Source organism: Anomalospiza imberbis, chromosome 1 (genome assembly GCF_031753505.1).
Source record: "Anomalospiza imberbis isolate Cuckoo-Finch-1a 21T00152 chromosome 1, ASM3175350v1, whole genome shotgun sequence".
NCBI lineage: Eukaryota > Metazoa > Chordata > Aves > Passeriformes > Viduidae > Anomalospiza > Anomalospiza imberbis.
In genome coordinates, this window is record NC_089681.1 from 76,415,138 (window position 1) to 76,433,829 (window position 18,692).

The window sequence follows — 18,692 nt, forward strand, 5'->3', positions numbered from 1 at the left end:
ATTGAATTTAAAAGAAAAAAAAATCATCATCTTATTCTCCTTGATTCAATTTTCGCTATCCCAGTGTCTTACCAGCAGCTCTATTTTGCATTTAGTCACACACAGAAATAGAAAAACATTGTGATTAAGAACTCTGGGTTTTAAACAGACTGTTGTAGCTTCTGGACTAGACCAGCAAAAGATTTAAAAAGCTTCAGCTCTTGACATAAGTGAAGCACAGTGAACCAAAAAACCGCATAGTTTAATGGTGCTGCCATTGTTTTTATTGAAAAAGCCTATGCTTCATCTGGTTTGCTGCATAAAGAGTACTTTGGGCCTATTCCGTTTAGATGAATGATATTCCCATGAAAAGACAAAAAGAAAAAGCACAACATTGGAAACAACAGTTCCTCTAGCACGCAGTAGCAGAGCAGGTCTCAGGTTATGGGTTAGAGCTGTGTTTGAGCTGCAGATAATGATGCCCTCCATCTGTTAACTGGTTATGGATGACAAGATTATGAAGGACATAATGAAAAGACAGCATCTCAATGCAATCTGCTAAGTCAATAAGATTAAATCATCAAAGGACCATTTATTTAAGAGGACAGGTGTGGCTTATCACCCCTGTAAAGGAAACAGACTGGTAGCACTTCTCACACTGATAATAAACGTCATTGTCATGTTGGGATCACAAGGCCTAGAGCACAGCTAGAAATGCAACATCACAACCACCTGCAAGAGATTTTATCCTCTGTTAGCTCTCTTCTCAAACAGACATGACCATAAACTTACTGCAGCTTGGAGCTGTTAGGCATATTGCAATAAAAATGTCATTTCTCAGTTTTAATTTAGGTATTGTTGCAGACAAGGTACCAGACACTTTAATGAGCAATTTCAAAAAAATACACAAGGGACAATAGATTTTTTTTTCTGTATTTTCCAAAATTTGACTTTCTTTCAATTGGAGAACCCAGTTTCAAATATGAAAAGGGCACTTGTTCTACAGTAACTGCATACAATTTACTCAGTTCCAAGTACTGTATTCACTTTTTTTGTTACCATTGTTGCCATTATCTGTCCAGTTGTTTAGGAACTTCTCTGTTCTGGAAATTACAACTAAGTTGTTCTTTCTGGTTCTATTTCCCCATAGAGTTCTGCTAGCTTCTTGAACTCAGGTCCCCAGTCTCCAAGGTAATTGTAATCCTGGTCAGAGTGTGTTGTTGCTGAATCCAGAGAGCTGATAGACCCAGCTTCTGATCTATGACCCTCATAGGCATATGTCTGCAGGGAGTCATATGGGGGCACACTGGGGTCCAGATCAGCCTCTGCCAGTCTTTGATTAAGGAACTCCTGAACATCAATACTGTCAAGGCTTGAGGAGGGATGATGCCTGGACAGAGGCTTCACTTCAGGACGAACATCCCTCCGGTATTTTAGCTCTTCAGCAGCAGATGGATTCCGCAGTGCTGTGATGTCAAATGCTTCTGTGTCTTCCTCTCCACCTCCCTCATCATCATAAGTCACAACATTTTCCCGCACATCTTCTTCTGAAATGATCAAAGGCTCCTTCTTGCTACGTCTTAAGGTGATGAAAAGGACCACAATTGCTAAAGAGAAAACTGCAGATATTAGAGTAGGTTTAAAGTTTACATCTAAGTATGTTATAGAAATAGCAGACACTAAGTCAAAAATATAGAGGTGTAATATTTTCAGGCTGGTATTTTCAGTACTGGTATTTGGGATCATCTGCTACTTAGTTTATTAGGGATCTCACGAAGGAGATAAATGGAGATAACATTCTTTCAGGTAAATGAAAAATGAGTAACTAAAGTTGGCTTTTTTCAGAAGCATAATCCAGGGCTTTCAGTGCTTCATTAAAACCAATGTTTAGCATATAAATTGAATTCATATGTAAAACATTTATTTTTTCTTATGAATATTCAATTTTGTGTAATAAAATAAAAAATTACAAGATAAATGTAAAACTCTATATTTTAAAACAGTCTTCTGACAAGGCAAAATACTGAAGCAAGCTGTAAAGAAAGTAGGTCTTAGAAAATGTAGTCTTTGGGGAAAAAACCCTCAAAATATCCTCTCGGTTACACTGCAATTGCTATAATTTCTTTCCATCTATGTACAAAATGCATAAAATCACATGAGTAGCAGAGAGTCATGTATACAGCAAGTTGTGTCTCTGACAGAAAAAAAAACCCCAAACTAAAACCAGCCACAATATTAACTAACGGGTAACATTGGAATTGGCCTGGGAAAATAAAAAACATAAAAGAGTGAAGAGGAAATGCACTTGAAATTGCATTACTCTTATGAGTCTGCTAATAGTCTCCTGTGTCCCTTGCCCCTGGTGGATTATGTTGTGCATTGTTATCAGTTTATTCCACAAAGGTAATTAAGAAATGGCTTTTGTAGAGTGCTAATGATGCTTCTTACAGCATAATGCATTTCATAAAGCTTTGCCCATCTATTTTCTATAATTTTTCACACTGTTCAAGACATGGTATTAGAGTCATCTCTTTTTGAAATCTTTCCAAATTACGGAAAAAAAAAGATATCCAGTCCTAATTACTTGATAACCTGTGAAAAAAATTTCTACTGGATTCCAGATATTCAAAAATGTACGTTGAAGACACTTGTCCCCTATAAACTCTAGCTAAACCTTTACCCTCTAATCACAGCTGTGTGTTTCTAATTGTCTCCTACTACCAGGCAACCATTGTTTCAAAAGTATACCGTATTGAAACCTTGTGCCCTGTCAGATTCTGAGAGACATTGGAGGGATGGTATTACTTAGTATTGCAAATGGCTCACCAAGAAGGATGACAATGCAGAGCAGGATTGCAATTAAAGCTCCTGTGCTCAAGCCAGCTGAGGAGAGGAAAGCTTCAGCATGGCAAGTTCTCACTCGTCCGTCTCTCTCACAGGCACAAACCCGGATGGTGAGGGTACTGCTGCTGCTGAGAGGGGGCACACCGCCATCAGAGATCAAAACTGGGAGGTAATAGATATCTTGAGTGGTTCGACTGTATCTCCTTCGTTTTGTCAGAATACTGGCTGTATTATCTATAATATCAAAACAAGAATAACATTTCAGTGAAGTAAAAAATGAAAAAAAAAAGAAGTTATTTACTGTTTTTTTCCCATCAATGGAAGCATGAGGCATATTAAAACTAGCCAGGCATAAACTATGAAAATGCACAATCTAGAATTAAAATTTGTCAGGAAGCCTTTCTGGCCAATAGAGGAAAAAGGGGAGGAGTTGGAAAGTAACTAACATTGTATAAATAAGAGTATTTAAAACTGTTGTATTTTTATTAGAATCAAGTAAACCTTGACAAACACTTTGGGCCAAATTTGCAAGTGTTTTCATCCCATGTTATACTGCTGATAGCATATGGACCCTGGTCAAACTGAATACCTGGAATTATGAGGATATCTATTGTGAAATTTTTGCACAACAAAATCCTCCTGACTCCCAGAAGAATATTAAAACTTCTTTAGCAAAAGCTAAAATAAGACTTTCATGTTTTAGTGTTTGCAAAAGTTTTTGGAGTTTTAGTGAGCTTTCAGAAAACTTCTGAAAGGACAGTCACCAAAGACACATGCTTTGGAGAGGTCTGGAGAAAGAGGGAAGGTAAAGGAAGGGGAAAAGAGTGGATATTGCATGTTCTAAACTAGTAGACTTCAAAGATAAATAAGAAAGGAGGAGATAGTGACAAAAGATTTTTTCACCCTTCTATTACCACGGGTCCATCTGGCATAGACAGACAAGGAAAATCTAGTGCTTATTACACACACATTGCAGGAGCATTTGCAGGCACTAATGAGAGTAGGAAATTACCACACATATCCCTTCAAGTCCAAGAAACTATGAGGCATAAAGAGCATGCAGGGGAAGAAATGTTTCAACAAAATATAGTTACAGCTAATATTCATATGTGTAAAATTTATTTTCAGTTTGTTGCCACCACTATTAAATTACTAGCCTCTGAATAAAAGTCCAAGATAAATAAAAAATAAAAAAAAAATTGAAACAGTAAGAATTTGAAACACAAGCAGTTATGGAGAGAGATGGGGACTGAAACATGGAAAGAGACATTAGAAGAAAAGAGCTTTCTTCTTGTATTTCTTGTCACATGGTTTACAAATTGTGGGGTTATGAGACTGGAGTATTTTAGCAAACAATAAAAGGGTAATAAATACTGAATACATCTGCCAGGTTTCTCCTCCTATTACAAAAAAAACAAAGAAGAAATTTTCTTATTTTTCCTTACCTCTGTAGATACAGTATTAAATGGCATTATCATAATCTATGGAAAAATGAAATCCATGTCACTCTGTGAGAATCTAGTGCAACGATATAGCCAGTATGGCATATATTTGCCCATTGGACTGCTGCACACACATTTGAGTGAAAGAGTTAAGTTTTTATTTAAACTGGATACAAGACCTGTTTCAGGTGGTTACTCTTCATACTATACTTTCTGTCAAGTTCAGTGCAAAATTTTGAAACATTCATTTTAACCAACTTTTGCCAATGTTTTACTTTGCATGCCATCTGACAGTGATATTTAGAAAAACTGGTAATATCATCCCACATCAGCATAATATCACAATATATTTTGGTAACAGGTTTCACAGAAGAAATACATATATAAGCTGGGAAGTGATACCGTTGCTAAGAAGCCAAGATCTCAGCACTGAAGTCCTTTAGCTTTACTTCCATACATAAGCAATACCCACAACACTCCTCCAAGCTCCTCCCCATTTTGGAAATATCAAATATCCAGCATGGTGAGTTTGTTACAAATTCATTAAGTGTTCTTTTCACTTGGAGTGTGTGCAGTATAAAGTATTTATTTATTTGCTTATTTGCTGTAGGCCTTGGACTCTTCCTTCTACTTGTTTATATCAAGTTTACTTGTTTACGTCAAGTTTACATCTACAAAGTTATATTTTGATGACTGATGACACCAGTCACTTATTATACTGTTAGATATACTGTTATATTATACTATATTCATTCAAGTTACAGAACCTTACAGGAACCAGAATGAGGTGATAAGAGAGTTCTTTAATCTGAAAAATTGTGACAGAACATAAGAATATAATGTTGTGAAACATTATAAGATGTCCATGTTATAATATACTTTGCAAAGTTATTTGTTACATATACATCCTGTCCCCAAAATATTTTGCGTTTTGTTGTTCTGGGCCTGGTAGGACTCTTACATAATGCCCAAGCACAGTTATTGTTATTAACATACACCAGCGACCCATCTCAGGCAGTATGGACAAGAGTGCACCAGGTTTTTTTCCTGCCTCAACATTATTGCAACAATCTGCAGATCCTTAAGCATTCCTTAATAGTCTCATGCAGGCACTATGACACACTGTGGCATGTAAATTCCTTTTGCAATATGATAGTATGCTGTTGAGCTGCAATACAACTTTCACATTATATTGTAAATTCAAAAGAGAAAAACCGATTGACAATGAAGTCTGGGTTCCATTGGGTTCTACCCAGAGTCAAGAGGAGGTACATGGCTGAGTGCTGTCCTTGTTGCCTGTGACTTAAATTTTAAAAAGAGTGAATGATCCAGTGCACAGCTCTAGTAGCAGTGATGAAAATGTTGGCTGACTACAAAAGCATCAGAGACTGAATATAATGAAGAAAACCTGAGGACTCCTGCTCAGGGATCTTGCAGTAATTTTAGCACAGAGACTGTTGGCAAAGATGTAAAGGAAAGAACACTGAGATGTGAGAATGTATGCTACAAGGGTAAATGTGGACAGATGGATGGAAAATTGTGAGAAAAAAAATTAAACCTAAGAAAAAAAAGAAAAGAAGAGAAAAAAAGAAGAAATGGGAAAATTATACAATTCAATTTTACAGTGAAAAAATATGAAAAAAGCTATAATTAAACCTTGCTTCTCTGTGAGGAAGGCCTTGCCAAACAAAGAACTGATATTTTTATACTGTACAGAATAAATACAAATTTAAAAAGTAGACTTTTTTTCTTTCAGTGTTGTATTTGTTCATTCAATATTAAATTGTTTTTCTTGTACTGTTAACATTATCCAATTAAATATAAGATACAATGAAATATTGGTATAAGACACAATTAAAGGAAAAAGGGAACCAGTACAAAATTTTTAATTTCAAAGAATTGTCATGGTGAATTTTTGTTCTTTGTATTCTCTTATGTAGTAAGTAGATTTCTGTAGAAACAGATGTTACATGACATATCCAGAAGTTTCTGTAATAACATACCCAGTGATAAACTTTCTCAAAGAAACAGTGTAAAGTTTTTCCTACAATGAAATTTCACAAATTTTAACACAAATAAAAAGTATGATCCATGAGACACTGGCTTAAAAATTTTCTGTTCCAAATATCATCAGAGGTGTCATTTCTCATTATTTCTCTATCACAGATTTAGATATGGTAACTTAGTGCATTGTGTTTACATATAAGTAAAATACTGGAAAGTATCTGAACTCTAACATTCTATTTTTGTCTCATTAAATTTCTTAAAATATTTTACAAATAAGATATCTAACATTTTTTTTTCAAAAAGGAAACTGTGTCTGGTTTTCCAAAGGTCACTGAGAATCCAACATTCTGGTGTTCTGAGCTTTCAAATTTTAATTGCTTTTGTTCCTTGTCAAAAACCATTACAGGAACGTGTTGAGAGAAGAGCTAGAAAGATAGTAACTTTTAAGAGCTTTGCCCAGAACAAAAAATCTCTCCATCTGTAAAAACCATAGGAAGCCAAGTACAAAGTCTGACACTGATGATATAGAAAAGAGTTTATTGAAAAGGGGAAAAAAGTTATATCAAGAGCAGTAGTTTGGAGGGGAGCCAGGGGGTTATGCAGTGAGAAATTTCTCTGGTATCTGAAAAAAACATACAGCAAATAGTCGGGGAAGGCAAGTGTATAGGGTAGCAGCAATAGCAGTAGGAGTAGGATGATGAGCACTACAGATCTCATTCTTCTAGGCCTGGAAGGAAAATCTTTTTTATCCCAGTAGATTAAAATGGTGAACTTCACCTTTGAGGAGTATGATAAGAACCAGGACTCACTGGAGATTACCAGACTGACTTCTAAGGAAAATTAAGAACTCCCACGTAGGGAAAGAAATATTTATCTGATACCTTGTGTTAAACATTGTTCCATTTAATGATCTAAACTTTCTAATGATCTAAACTTACTCCTCTTTGGGCTGCTCTTTGCAAATATGTGAGCTAGAAGTTAAGCTTTATCTTAAGTGTGTTTGAGGTTACTCATGGGAAATTCTGCATGGCTGTAACACAGCAACTCTTCACACTCTGAAGATGTCATAGTTTACTAAGCCAGGCTGTACACTGTATATAATACAAGGCTGTTATCACAGTCTTTTTTGCCATCATCTCTGCCTTTTTACATTGAGCTTCTAAGCTAAATAAAGAAATGAGGGCATAGAAAAATCCAGGAAGCAGAGATACAATGGTAAGACCATGGAAGGTGACTACTGGAGCACATTGGAGGATGCTTATTTATTATTCACAATTTGAGAATTTCTTTGACACGATAGGCATTAAAAGCTGAGACAAGAGAAATGGAAGTAAAAAAAAAAAAAAGGTAAAATCCTGTTTATATCTTAAGGCAAGTTTCAATTTTCAGTTCTGCTTGTGTCAGCAGTTCAACTACTATAAATTTTCTGAGAAGTCATAAACTAATTAAAACCAAAGAAGATATATTGGAATGATTTTCATTTCTTACATTTCTAAAGTTGGAGCTGTTAATTTGTTTATGTGAACTACATGATAGGAATTTCTGTTTCATTTCTTTATTGATAACTCTTGTAAATATTTTTTCTCTTTTGCTGTCTTCAAAGCTATTGCCAATGGGCATGAAGCTATTAGTTTCTATAAGTTTCAGTGGGTAGCAAAAGTGAAAAGTAACATAGTACACATTTTTGGCCTGAAATATAGTTATTTGCTTATAGTTGTTTTGTGAATCCCTAACAAGTTGCAGTCCAGAAAAGAAATGCAAGAACCTCTACATGATGCATTAAAATAACTTTACTATCAAACTTAGAGCAAACTTTTTTAAAATAAAAAAAAAAAATTCAAAGATGTTCAGAGGCCTGAAGAGGGAAAATGTCTTCCCTCTACAGTAGCTGCTCCTGGTTTTCTGTTATACTCATGGCAGAATTCCTTTTTAACTTCCATGTGTTGATTCTCTGATAATAACTACTCAGACATTCAATTCATTTTCAGTAACAGTACTTCTGTGGACTGTACTTACAGTCACCATGTATGATGTTAACTTTGCACTTTCTCAGATATCATTCTCTCCAGATACAACTTGTCTTCTTTACAGGATGATATTTTACAGAAGGTGAGCAGTAATTCACAGTACCACATAACCAGAACAACCACGACTCTGTGATGTAAATGAAAGCAGGCACTATGCGAGCTTTTTCCTCTTGTGAAGGGTTGCAAAGTGGAGGCTTCAATCCAACCATTTTAAATGCCACTTCAGATGTTCTAGAACAACTAAGACATGGTCTTGTATCTAGCATACTCATTTGCAACTTGAAAGCTCTGAAGTTAATTCACAGACACATTGTCTAATATGGTAGGAAATAAGAAGGGCAGAGTGACAAAGAGAAGATTCTGTAAGAAATTCACACTGGGATGGGATCAATTATTCTCTGGAGGCTGTTCTCTTTCTAAATAACAGCAACGATGAGTAAATTTTTTTTTTGTTTTTTTTTTTTTTTTTTTTTTGTTTTTTTTTTTTTAGTATTTTTTGATCTGTGACACAGGGAAAAAGGTGAATATATATCACAGGCATGGGTGGATGAATACATTAAAAACTTAATTTTATACAGATGCCATTGAGCTCATAATGCTCTAGATTTTACAAAAAAAAAAAAAAACACATCTCCACTTCTGTGGGTGTTAATGGATCTTCTGACATAAAATTAAGAAAATGGCATCTCCAGAATTATAGTATCAGAAAAATGGCATACCTTTATTCCAATTCCAGAATATTCTCCATCACTGGGCAATAATCAAAGGGCCATATCTTTGAGATAAGTGGGCAGAGGGGAAAAATAAATTGCAAATGCTTTTGTGATATGCTTTGTCCTGAATAAATAAAAGAAGAGGAAAACAAATGCTAAGCATTCTCTAGGGAGGTGTTCTTCCTTGAAAGTAAGCTAAACGTAGTCTGCTATCAGAATCTCAATTTATTGAAGTAAGACAATGCACAGGTCTCACTGGCAGTGTCGGGTGAATGTATCCATTATCTGCATAAACCCTTCTTGTCTAGGAAATTTACAATACCACTAAGCATCCATGGAAAACTTTATATCTTGTGATATTAAAAAATAGCACCAGCAAATTAGTGCTTTACAGTGCAGAAATTTCTTAAATGTTCTAAGTGAACTGTTCTCTGAGGGTTCAATCTTTTTTCATCTCTTGAAAAATATTATGTAAATTCTGAAAGAGAAGTGATTCCACATATTAATCATTGGAAATATGATAATAATGACATGTTCAGATGCATTATCCATCAGACATAAAAAAAAAATTGACAAATATATCCACAATTCCTTAGGCATCTGGAAAAATATTATTTTTTTTAGGGTAAGAAAAAAAGTAAAAGTCTAGAATTCAATACCAAGAAATTGATCTATTGGGAAGAACTTCTGTTGTCTTTATTCTGATTTTCAAACATAAGATGGTTTTAGCCCCATACAGTTATGGAAAGTTTTTAGTGGGATATGCAAAAGTAGATATTTCTGATTATGCAAAAAGTAAAAGTTTGTGATATTACAAAAAGGATTACAAAATTATCTATGACAATATCCTAAAAAAGAAAGTGAGGAGAACAAAGACAACAATGAAATGAGTTATGTAGAATCTGATTTACAATATAAAAGCACAGCAGAAAAAGTACTTGGCTTCCCAGGTTTTAATAGAAATGGCAACAATTTTCTAGGTAAAATAAATTGCAAACAAACCTGTTTTCATTAAAAGACCTTCATAAATAAAATGCTCAAATAAAAAAGAAAGGCTTCTTCTCTAGGTTTGCTCTCTAAAGCTGCAGAAAATCTACAGCAGCATTAGATTAGTACAATCTAATGTATTTTCTTTGTATAACAAAGAAATTCTATTCCAGCTCTTGTTCTGCCTTGCTTACATGAGCACAGATACTGCATCATTTTGTTGTTGTCCTGTCCTCTTGTTCATACCTGTAAGCCTTTACTCTCTCTGAACAGTACTTTTAAAGTATGTAATAAATAGGAACACAAAATTTCTTGTACCTTAAGAATACAGTAGAGAAAAACTATCATATTCTGCATTTTCCTTTTTTTTTTCTTCTTTCAACTGAAAATTGTAGCACATACAGAATACAGAAGGGGATCCTAGGAACTCTTAATTTTGTTGGATGTTATATTTGGTATAACCCTGTGACTCTATCCTGACCTACATTTCCCTGAGGGTTTTAAACTCTGAATTATGAGTGTGAATATTCCACAAATATTATATTGTGGAGATTTTCATTTAAAAATGCACAAGAGATAAAAGTTTAACTGGTCAAATGATCAATTATAAGGACTGATGCTTTAATAATTATTAAGTTTACTGAAGCCATAAAATATTAATGAGTTGAATCATACACATGATGGGATTGTATATTGCTGCAGTGTATACAGGTAGATAGGAACAAACTACAGAATCTTATGCTTGTACAAGCCCTAGATTTCAGTCAAAGTGCATAGATATAAGCATAAATATTTTAAGATCCAGTGCACTGCTGTGGAGTATACTGATAATAAATGAATATTCATTCATGCTTTTACCTGGCTCTGCAAATGGGATCCAAGAACAAAACTCTGTTGTTTTGGGTTATGAAAACAAGAGAAAAAAATGTCTACTGATATTTTAATGAAATGGAACCCTTTCTTGAAGAAATAAAAGGAGAGGATGACTGAAATAGAAGGCAACTGCAAGAGGAATATAATTCTGTAGAGACAGATTCAGCTACCACTGACTACCATTTTCTATGTGAAATCAAGAATTTGGTTTTTATCATTCTACAAAACATTATAAAAATTTACTTAAGGCAATTTTTGTAGTTTTTTTTTCTTTAAAAATATAACAAACAAACAAATAAAACTCTCCCAGAATACCAGCCTTTATAGAATTAGGAAATCCAGAGCAACTGTTTTCTGTTCAGAGCATTCTGATTATTTTTAATGCCTGATGCTTGAAAACATGAGTTTTCAAAAGTGCAAACTTGCCACAGACATAAGAAAAGCCTTTCTTGCTCACCTTCTTTCTACTACTTCCTATAATAGAAAGCAGCCGAAAATCTGTTTCTGAATAGAAGTAGAGAAATATGAAAGCTATAAATGCTAAACAGCTGCCTATTGTGCATGTACTTCATAGGTGTTTCACTAATATTTTATGTATAGATTCTGTCACAAAGAAAAAGTCCTAATAAATGACAATGTTTAAACAATAGATTCAAAGTGTCTTGTCCCAAACAAAATCATAACTATGTATTTGGTTTTAAAATAAATTTCTTGTTATGATTTGAATTAGGCAGTCATTTTTTAATTATATGGCCATTTTTTTTGGAGTCTCTGTATGTGTGAGAAGTTTTATGCAAGATACTATATAGTACTATACTGTACTTCCTTAGGTGAAATAAAAATAAAATGCACAACAGGCTTTTACCTTAAAAGACACCTTTTTCAGTTCCTTCCTCTACTTCCCCCCATAAAATCCAATTTAGGGTAGTCCAAACACTGCTTTCAGCTGTTGATTGCTAAGTTATTGCTCATTGATCTTGGGGAATTAAAGAAAAAGCAGCAAGTGCTTCTATCCAAAGCTGAATATTTCCATCCAAAACATGACATTGCTGCATCAAATGTTTAAGTTTATGCCCTTTTATAAATCTGAGTAGGTAAATAATTTATGTAGCAATGAACAGACATAATACAGAGCCAGCTTTAAATATGTTCAAAATCATAAAATATCTACTTTGTCACAAACCACAATTTTAGTAGAGCTATTCAGAAAAACTTCTTGATATAAATAGCTTGTATTGAAATGAGCATGCAGATGGTCTTTCACATGAGATCACAGGCTAATACTCAGCGAGTTTATTGGAAACACAGATTAAAATACAGAAATATGTAACAGTACCTCTCCTTCATTTCAGGAACAACAGTCTGGCTTTTTCTGTAATGTTCCATCACAATCTGAGTGGGATTGATATATTAATCTGGGAAAGTGCTGAAGTCTCACTTAGGAAATATTTTTTAATATATTAATTAGTCCTTCAATATTTATGATTATTTATTAATATTGATATTTACTTATTGATCTCTTTTGGAACTTGAATATGAAATCCATTTGTGTATTCCAAATAAGGAGCATGATTCTTTTGCTTCTGTAAATATAGTTAAACACTAGAACAGATTCTGTATGAAGATTATCCAATCTCCTTCCCGGATTGATTTTACAAACAGATAAAAAAGTCTGTAAAGAATTGTTTCAATATCACTGTATGTACCAAATATAAAAATGATGGAGTTAATGCATTACAGAGGACTAGTGATCTGTCAGATCTCAGAATACATTCCACAGCAGTACTATAAATACATAACTGTAAAACAAAGCAAATCCCATGCACTTCCACATAGGCATACAAAGAAAGCCCCACAATACAGATACACAAAATCTCAGGAGGAAAATTTAGACAAACATTTAAAGTTTATTTTTATTTTCATCAGGTTGCAAAGTGGAGACCATGAGGTAATACTTGATCAAGAGCAAGGCTGATTTAGGTTTGGGTTTTGGAGGTTAGACAGTTTTCATTCAAGAAATGTTCAAAAACACTTGTTTGGGAGATTCTGAGGGCTGTTTTCCTCCTGGGACTATCTGTTATGAATTTTTGACTGCAATGTTTAGGAAAAATTTCTTAGGAATGGCATGAAGAGATAGACTATCATCCAGGAACCACAGAAGGACCTGCTCTTGATGCCATATCTGTAAAAGCAAGCATGAATTCAAATTTTTATGCCCCTTATTTTTTTTTTTTTGTCCTTTAAGCAATAACTGGCAATAACCTTGACAGTACCCAATCAGTGCCATTCACCTAAGAGTAGAACAAATGTACATATTTTTCATTAATCCATTTTTCATAAACATTCCTGAAAGTATGAAGCGTAAATGCTAAAATAAAGTGGAATATAAATCCAAAATGCAATATCTGATAATTCATAGTTTGCAATATATTGTGTACAGATGTCCTTGATATCCAACAGCTCAGTGACGACATATTACAGTTTTCCATTTCTGTCAGGAAATGCATGGAAATTGTTCTGTTCAATTGAGACAGCCCAGACAAAACAGAAGCCCATTTCTTTGAGATTTATGTATTTGATTTACCTTCATTGTTCCTTAGAGTAAAGTTGGGATTCAAAGAAAGCCCTTCATCAAGAGAAAAATGGAATCTTGCACCATTTGCAGAGTTATCTTTGTCAGTAGCAGTGATAGTCTGAATTACCTGAAATAAAAATCAACAATGAATGTGTTGAAATTTGAACTTGACCTATATAGTTCCTGACTTCAGCAGGATGCTCAAGTTTACCTAATTTTAATTTTCTACTTGACTGCTGCTGAATTCAACAGATGAAATGACTGGGTCATTAACTTGATTTCTTTAGTAGGAAATATTTTAGGAATGACACTTCAGAGCCAGGTAAAAGCATCTAAAGGATCTATACTTTCTGATGTTTTGATACGATACGGTCAGGACCTGGTGTAGAGATTATCACCATCTGCGTTGTATCCTGCTGACTTCCTGAATTACAGTTTTAGCTAAATATCTGTTTTTATGGAACCCAAATACAGGCTGAACTGGGATGGTCTATATGAAGTGTCGTCTGCCTGCTGCCCTAATAATTGAATGTACTTCAATATTGTAAGGAAAAAAAATTAACTAAAATATTTTTGCTAACCATATATTTGCTAAAAAATTCCTGTTAAGAATCAGTTTTAAATTGCCAGAGAACAGAACAGGAAGAACAGAAACCACTCCTGGCTTTAGTTTAGTTTGCCCAAAAGCAACAGAACTGGATGTAGCCAGGACCATGTCTGAGAGAGGTATTTTTGAAGGTAGGACCTTTGCCTTTGAAAGCCCTGGTGTTTTTTTAAATTTACTTTCAACTAAAATTGATCTAAACTCTTGGAATGTGAGACCAAACAGTATTTCTACCTCTGCTTTCATTTTCATGCTGGGCCTTGAAACTCAAGTGCTGAAGTGGAATCCAATAAAAGTTGTCCCTATGATATAGGCAGCGAAGCCCACACAGACTGCTGCACAGAGCTGATAGATACCCTGAGGGAAGCATAAAAGAGGGGAGGGAAAGTGCTCTTTTCATAAGAATTTTTCTGTTCAATGTTTAGCTAGTCTGTCTGGGCTGAACCTGAAACATACACAGCACAGACTCCAGTGGCTTGGTCTGTTTTAAAACTGAAAGAAACCACAGAGATATCTCTCTCCATTCACATAAGAGAAGCAAAACAAATTTATTTTTAAACCGTGTTCTGATTTGGGCTGGGGTAGAGTCAATTTTCTTCACAGTAGCTAGTATGAGGCTGTGGTTTTAATTTGTGCTGGAAAAAGTGTTGGTAACACAGACGTGTTTCTGTCATTGCTGAGCAAGGCTTGCACAGTGTCAAGGTCTTTTCTGTTTTTTGTATGGCCTCTCCAGCTAGAGGGTGGAGGTGTAAGAAAAGTTGTGAGGGGACACTGCCAAGACAGTTGACCTCAACAGAACAAAATAATTTTCCATACCATATGATGTAATGCTGACTTATAAAGCTGGGGGAAGAGGAAGGAAGGAGGGAATGTTTGGAATGATGGTGTTTGTCTTCCAAAGTCAGCGTTGCTACACATGATGTTGCTCTGCTCTCTTGGAGATAGCTGAACATCTGCCTGCCCATGGGAAGTGGTCATTTTCTTGCTTTTCTTTGTTTGCATGTGCAGCTTTGGCTATACCCATTACACTGTCTTTATCTCAACCCACAAGCTCTCTCACTTTTACTTTCCTGATTCTCTTCCCCATCCCACTGGTGGAAGAGTGAGCAAGTGGCTGTGTGGGGATAAGCTGGGGTTAAACCATGACAACTCAATAGGGTATAATGCTTATTCCATTTACTGTATAGAATAAAGTACATTGCATTGACTATACACATCTGAGACAATTAACAATATTTAAGATGGTTGCCAATAATATTTTACTAGTTTGTCATAATACTTTTTTGCTGAAGTGGAGCAGAGTAATATCAATCTGAAAAAAATCTGAAATATCTATAATCATGCATATGACTTTAACCTAAGTCATGGCAATACTGGTTAAAAATTTTGGCAAAAACTAATTTTTCACTACTGAATTTTGCAAAGGTGGCACAACTGTTAGTGAAACTACCATGTAAAACCAGAAAGATAGGATTTTCTTAGCTATATATATTTAGTTCATAATATTGAAATGGTATTTGGTACAGTAAGACAAAAAAAGGGGTGATAGAAAACTATGCTCAAAAGAATCAATTTCTGTTATTATTCAAATACTAAAAATGTCATTAAATACCATACAGATCTGTAAAAACTTCAGGTAAGACCATAAGAAAAAGAAATTATTTTAATAAATATTTTTTGCAAATCCCCAGCGTTGTTTATCAGTGAAATATAAGTCAATTTGCCATGCAACTTCAGCTTTTATTTGACAGCATGGTGGATAAATTTTCATCCTGTTGCCCTATGCTACATAAAACATTCAGTGACATTTTAAAGAATGCTGCTTCAAGAGCATGCCATTCTGCAACAAAAATATCTTTGATCAAAGCCTCAGTGACACATGACTTGTGTTAAAAATTATTTGGTTTTAAGACTAACTTTATAACTCAAAATATACGGTCTCTATTCCCTGATTTACACATGTAAATTCAAGTATTCCCCAAATTCATGAATGTATGTATAAAGTATAGCACCGCATGGTATAAAAGTTATGCTTTTTCGCATAGAAAATAAATATTGTATGTTTACTAGGATAGGTTAAAGCATTTTTAGAGACCTGTTTTTAAACAAGAAGTTCATGCATTTTCAGAAAAGATTTCTAAGATATCCATTCAGCAGTGAGAAACAAAAGTACATGTCATCTTGACACCCAAATGTACTATTAACCCTTTTCTAATTAATTGGCCATGTACTTAATAGCCTATTAGCAAACATTAACATGTACCATGCCAAGCCTGATTAAAATGAAAATTTAGACATAATCTCATCTTCAGTAAAGGCCAGCTGACAACACTGATAGGATGAAACTGAAGGGTCATGATATTTTTTAAAAGGCAAGACATGATGATAAAAGAGAATTTCAAGAACTGAGGAAAACTAATTGAAGAGGACAGAGAGCAGGTGTTAAATTCTACTCAGAATCATTTTAGAATTGAATCAATAAACAAGCAAATATACACATGACAAACACATAGCAAAGGCATTCCTTGCCAACTAACATTGATTTCCTTTTTGGAAGATGGCAAAATGTCATTTTCCTACATTGGCATTTCACAGTCATTCACAAAAATCAGTATATGTCAAAAAGTCAGTATTCTCCAAGTCTGAATGTCATCTAAGATGAAATCACAGCTACTTCATCTACTTTAATATATAATATCAACCAGGCTTCACTTGGAATCTGTTGCAGATACTTAGTCTATCTTCTCAACTAATATGAATACTAAGTGACAAAAGCTGTCACTTCAGCCTGGAAATGGTTGTTACCTCATAAGCATTTTCTTTTTGACAGGCCTGAGGTTTGGTCATTTAGACTTAAGGCTTAAGCTTAAGCACTTGAAGTTTTTTTGGTTTTGTTTTTTTATTTTTTTCAAAAAACAGAGCAGTGGAGGGAAAAAAGCAGGAGACAGCCTCTATGATTAGATGATACTGTGATTTCACTCAGTAAAACGGTCTTCTGATAATAAACAAGCAAACACAAGAAGTTTTTCAGTGGCTACTGGTTAGTTTATCTCACACATAAAAATTTCAAAATAGATGTGCTGAGGAAAGAAATAATGAACCTTACAGGACAGTGCAACATTGAAGCCCAGGTCAAGCGGATGTCCCCAGAAATACAGAATTTGTTATTTAGGTATAAATCTTATGAAACATTCTCACAGGTTGGTGAATAACTCAAAGTTATACTGTCTTTTCAGCGATTCAGAACCACACAGCTGGGAACACTTTATAGTATATGGAACACTTGTCTTCTCCAATCAGTTTATTTGCCCCTCCCTAATATTTGTTGAACACCATCTTACTTTTTTTTCTCTCCTTGGACTAGATTGTAACATTTGAGCAAGACCCATACTTTCATGTTTTGTTTTGGCTTTTGCTTAGTGTTACAATTTTTCTGAAACCTTGTTGTGAAATGCAAATAAAAAATAGTTCATAACACATATGTAAAGGTCCTTGTTAGTTGAAGAATACAACATCAAGCTGGTCCAGCCTTTGGTATTAAACTACAGCTTGTAGAGGCACTAATCTCAGGTGTTAAACTGCAGTGTGGCCGAGGTCAGGTGTCATTCAGATGTGCAACAGTAGCTCAGGGTAAAGTACAGGCTGGCCCAAACAGTGAGCAAATGCTATTGTATCCCTTAAAGATCTTGCCCATAAATTATCATTTGGAAAACTACTATTGGAGAATTAAAACTTTGCTACAAAATATTAGCTACTTACTGTCGCCCTGATTTCTTAGGATTTTCTAAAGCCTTCTGAGTTTACATTCTTGTAGAAAACTTTTTCACATAACTTTCTGTAAACAACTTATTGTTTTGCATTCTTCCATAGAGGTGGAGAAATTTGATGGACTGGTAGTTTGTCCAGTGTCGTTGGAGAAGTGGCACTTTCACCCTCCAATCCACTGGCACCTTTTGAGGACTATAAATGATTGGAGTCAGAGGAAATAAATTAGTCTCTTCATCATGACCATAGCTGTGGTGTGTCATTTTTCCTTGTGTCCTCTGGTGACAACTTACCAGCAACAGCATCCCCAGCAGCCCCAGCAAAGAACATCTCTGAGATAGCTTCAGATTTGCATTATTTACCTTGTTATTGGTTATAAGAATTTAACATTGATTTTTAAATAATATATTTTTAAAAATATCAGAAAAAGTTTAAATCAGTTGCAACTAATGCTTAAAAGACATTTTTTCTTACATTAGTTTTTTACAAGTTCTAATTATTCTATATTTGCATTTATTTGATGTTTTCAGAACATTATTTTTACTTTAATAAGCATTTAATAAGAGATATGCAGTTGACAGACAGACCTACTTGGATTTTCCAGTGTCTCAATAGGAGCACTGAAAAACAGTATACAATCATTAGATAATAGGGAAGGTCCCTGCACACACAATTGCTCTAAAGACAGGAAATAGAATCTCTTCTGTGAATTGTATACTACACAAGGAGAGAAAGTCACAGTGATTTCCTGCATATGCTGGGCCACTTGTTGATCAGTGTAATAATAAATATCTTTTTATAAAGAGGATGATTATCAAGCCCCCAAATCTACTTATGATATTGACTTGTTCAAAGAAGAAAAGAGGAAGGGCTGAC

At 34.6% G+C, this 18,692-nt stretch overlaps 1 protein-coding gene across 9 annotated transcripts in view; it reads right to left on the minus strand.

Annotated features, from left to right (window-relative positions):
* Window positions 1-896: 896 nt before the first annotated feature.
* The window catches only part of CDH18 (cadherin 18), a 527,119-nt gene continuing 509,323 nt past the window's right edge, over window positions 897-18,692 (minus strand). For 8 of the 9 annotated variants that reach the window (XM_068197208.1, XM_068197189.1, XM_068197200.1 and 5 more), the window contains 3 exons: window positions 13,457-13,574; window positions 2,806-3,057; window positions 897-1,598 (listed from right to left, as the gene is read on the minus strand). In XM_068197208.1, the coding sequence (XP_068053309.1) occupies window positions 1,096-1,598; window positions 2,806-3,057; window positions 13,457-13,574 (873 nt within the window). In that variant the 3' untranslated portion in view covers window positions 897-1,095. The remainder of the gene's footprint in view (window positions 1,599-2,805; window positions 3,058-13,456; window positions 13,575-18,692) is intronic. The other variant, XM_068197253.1, reaches the window with a different exon arrangement.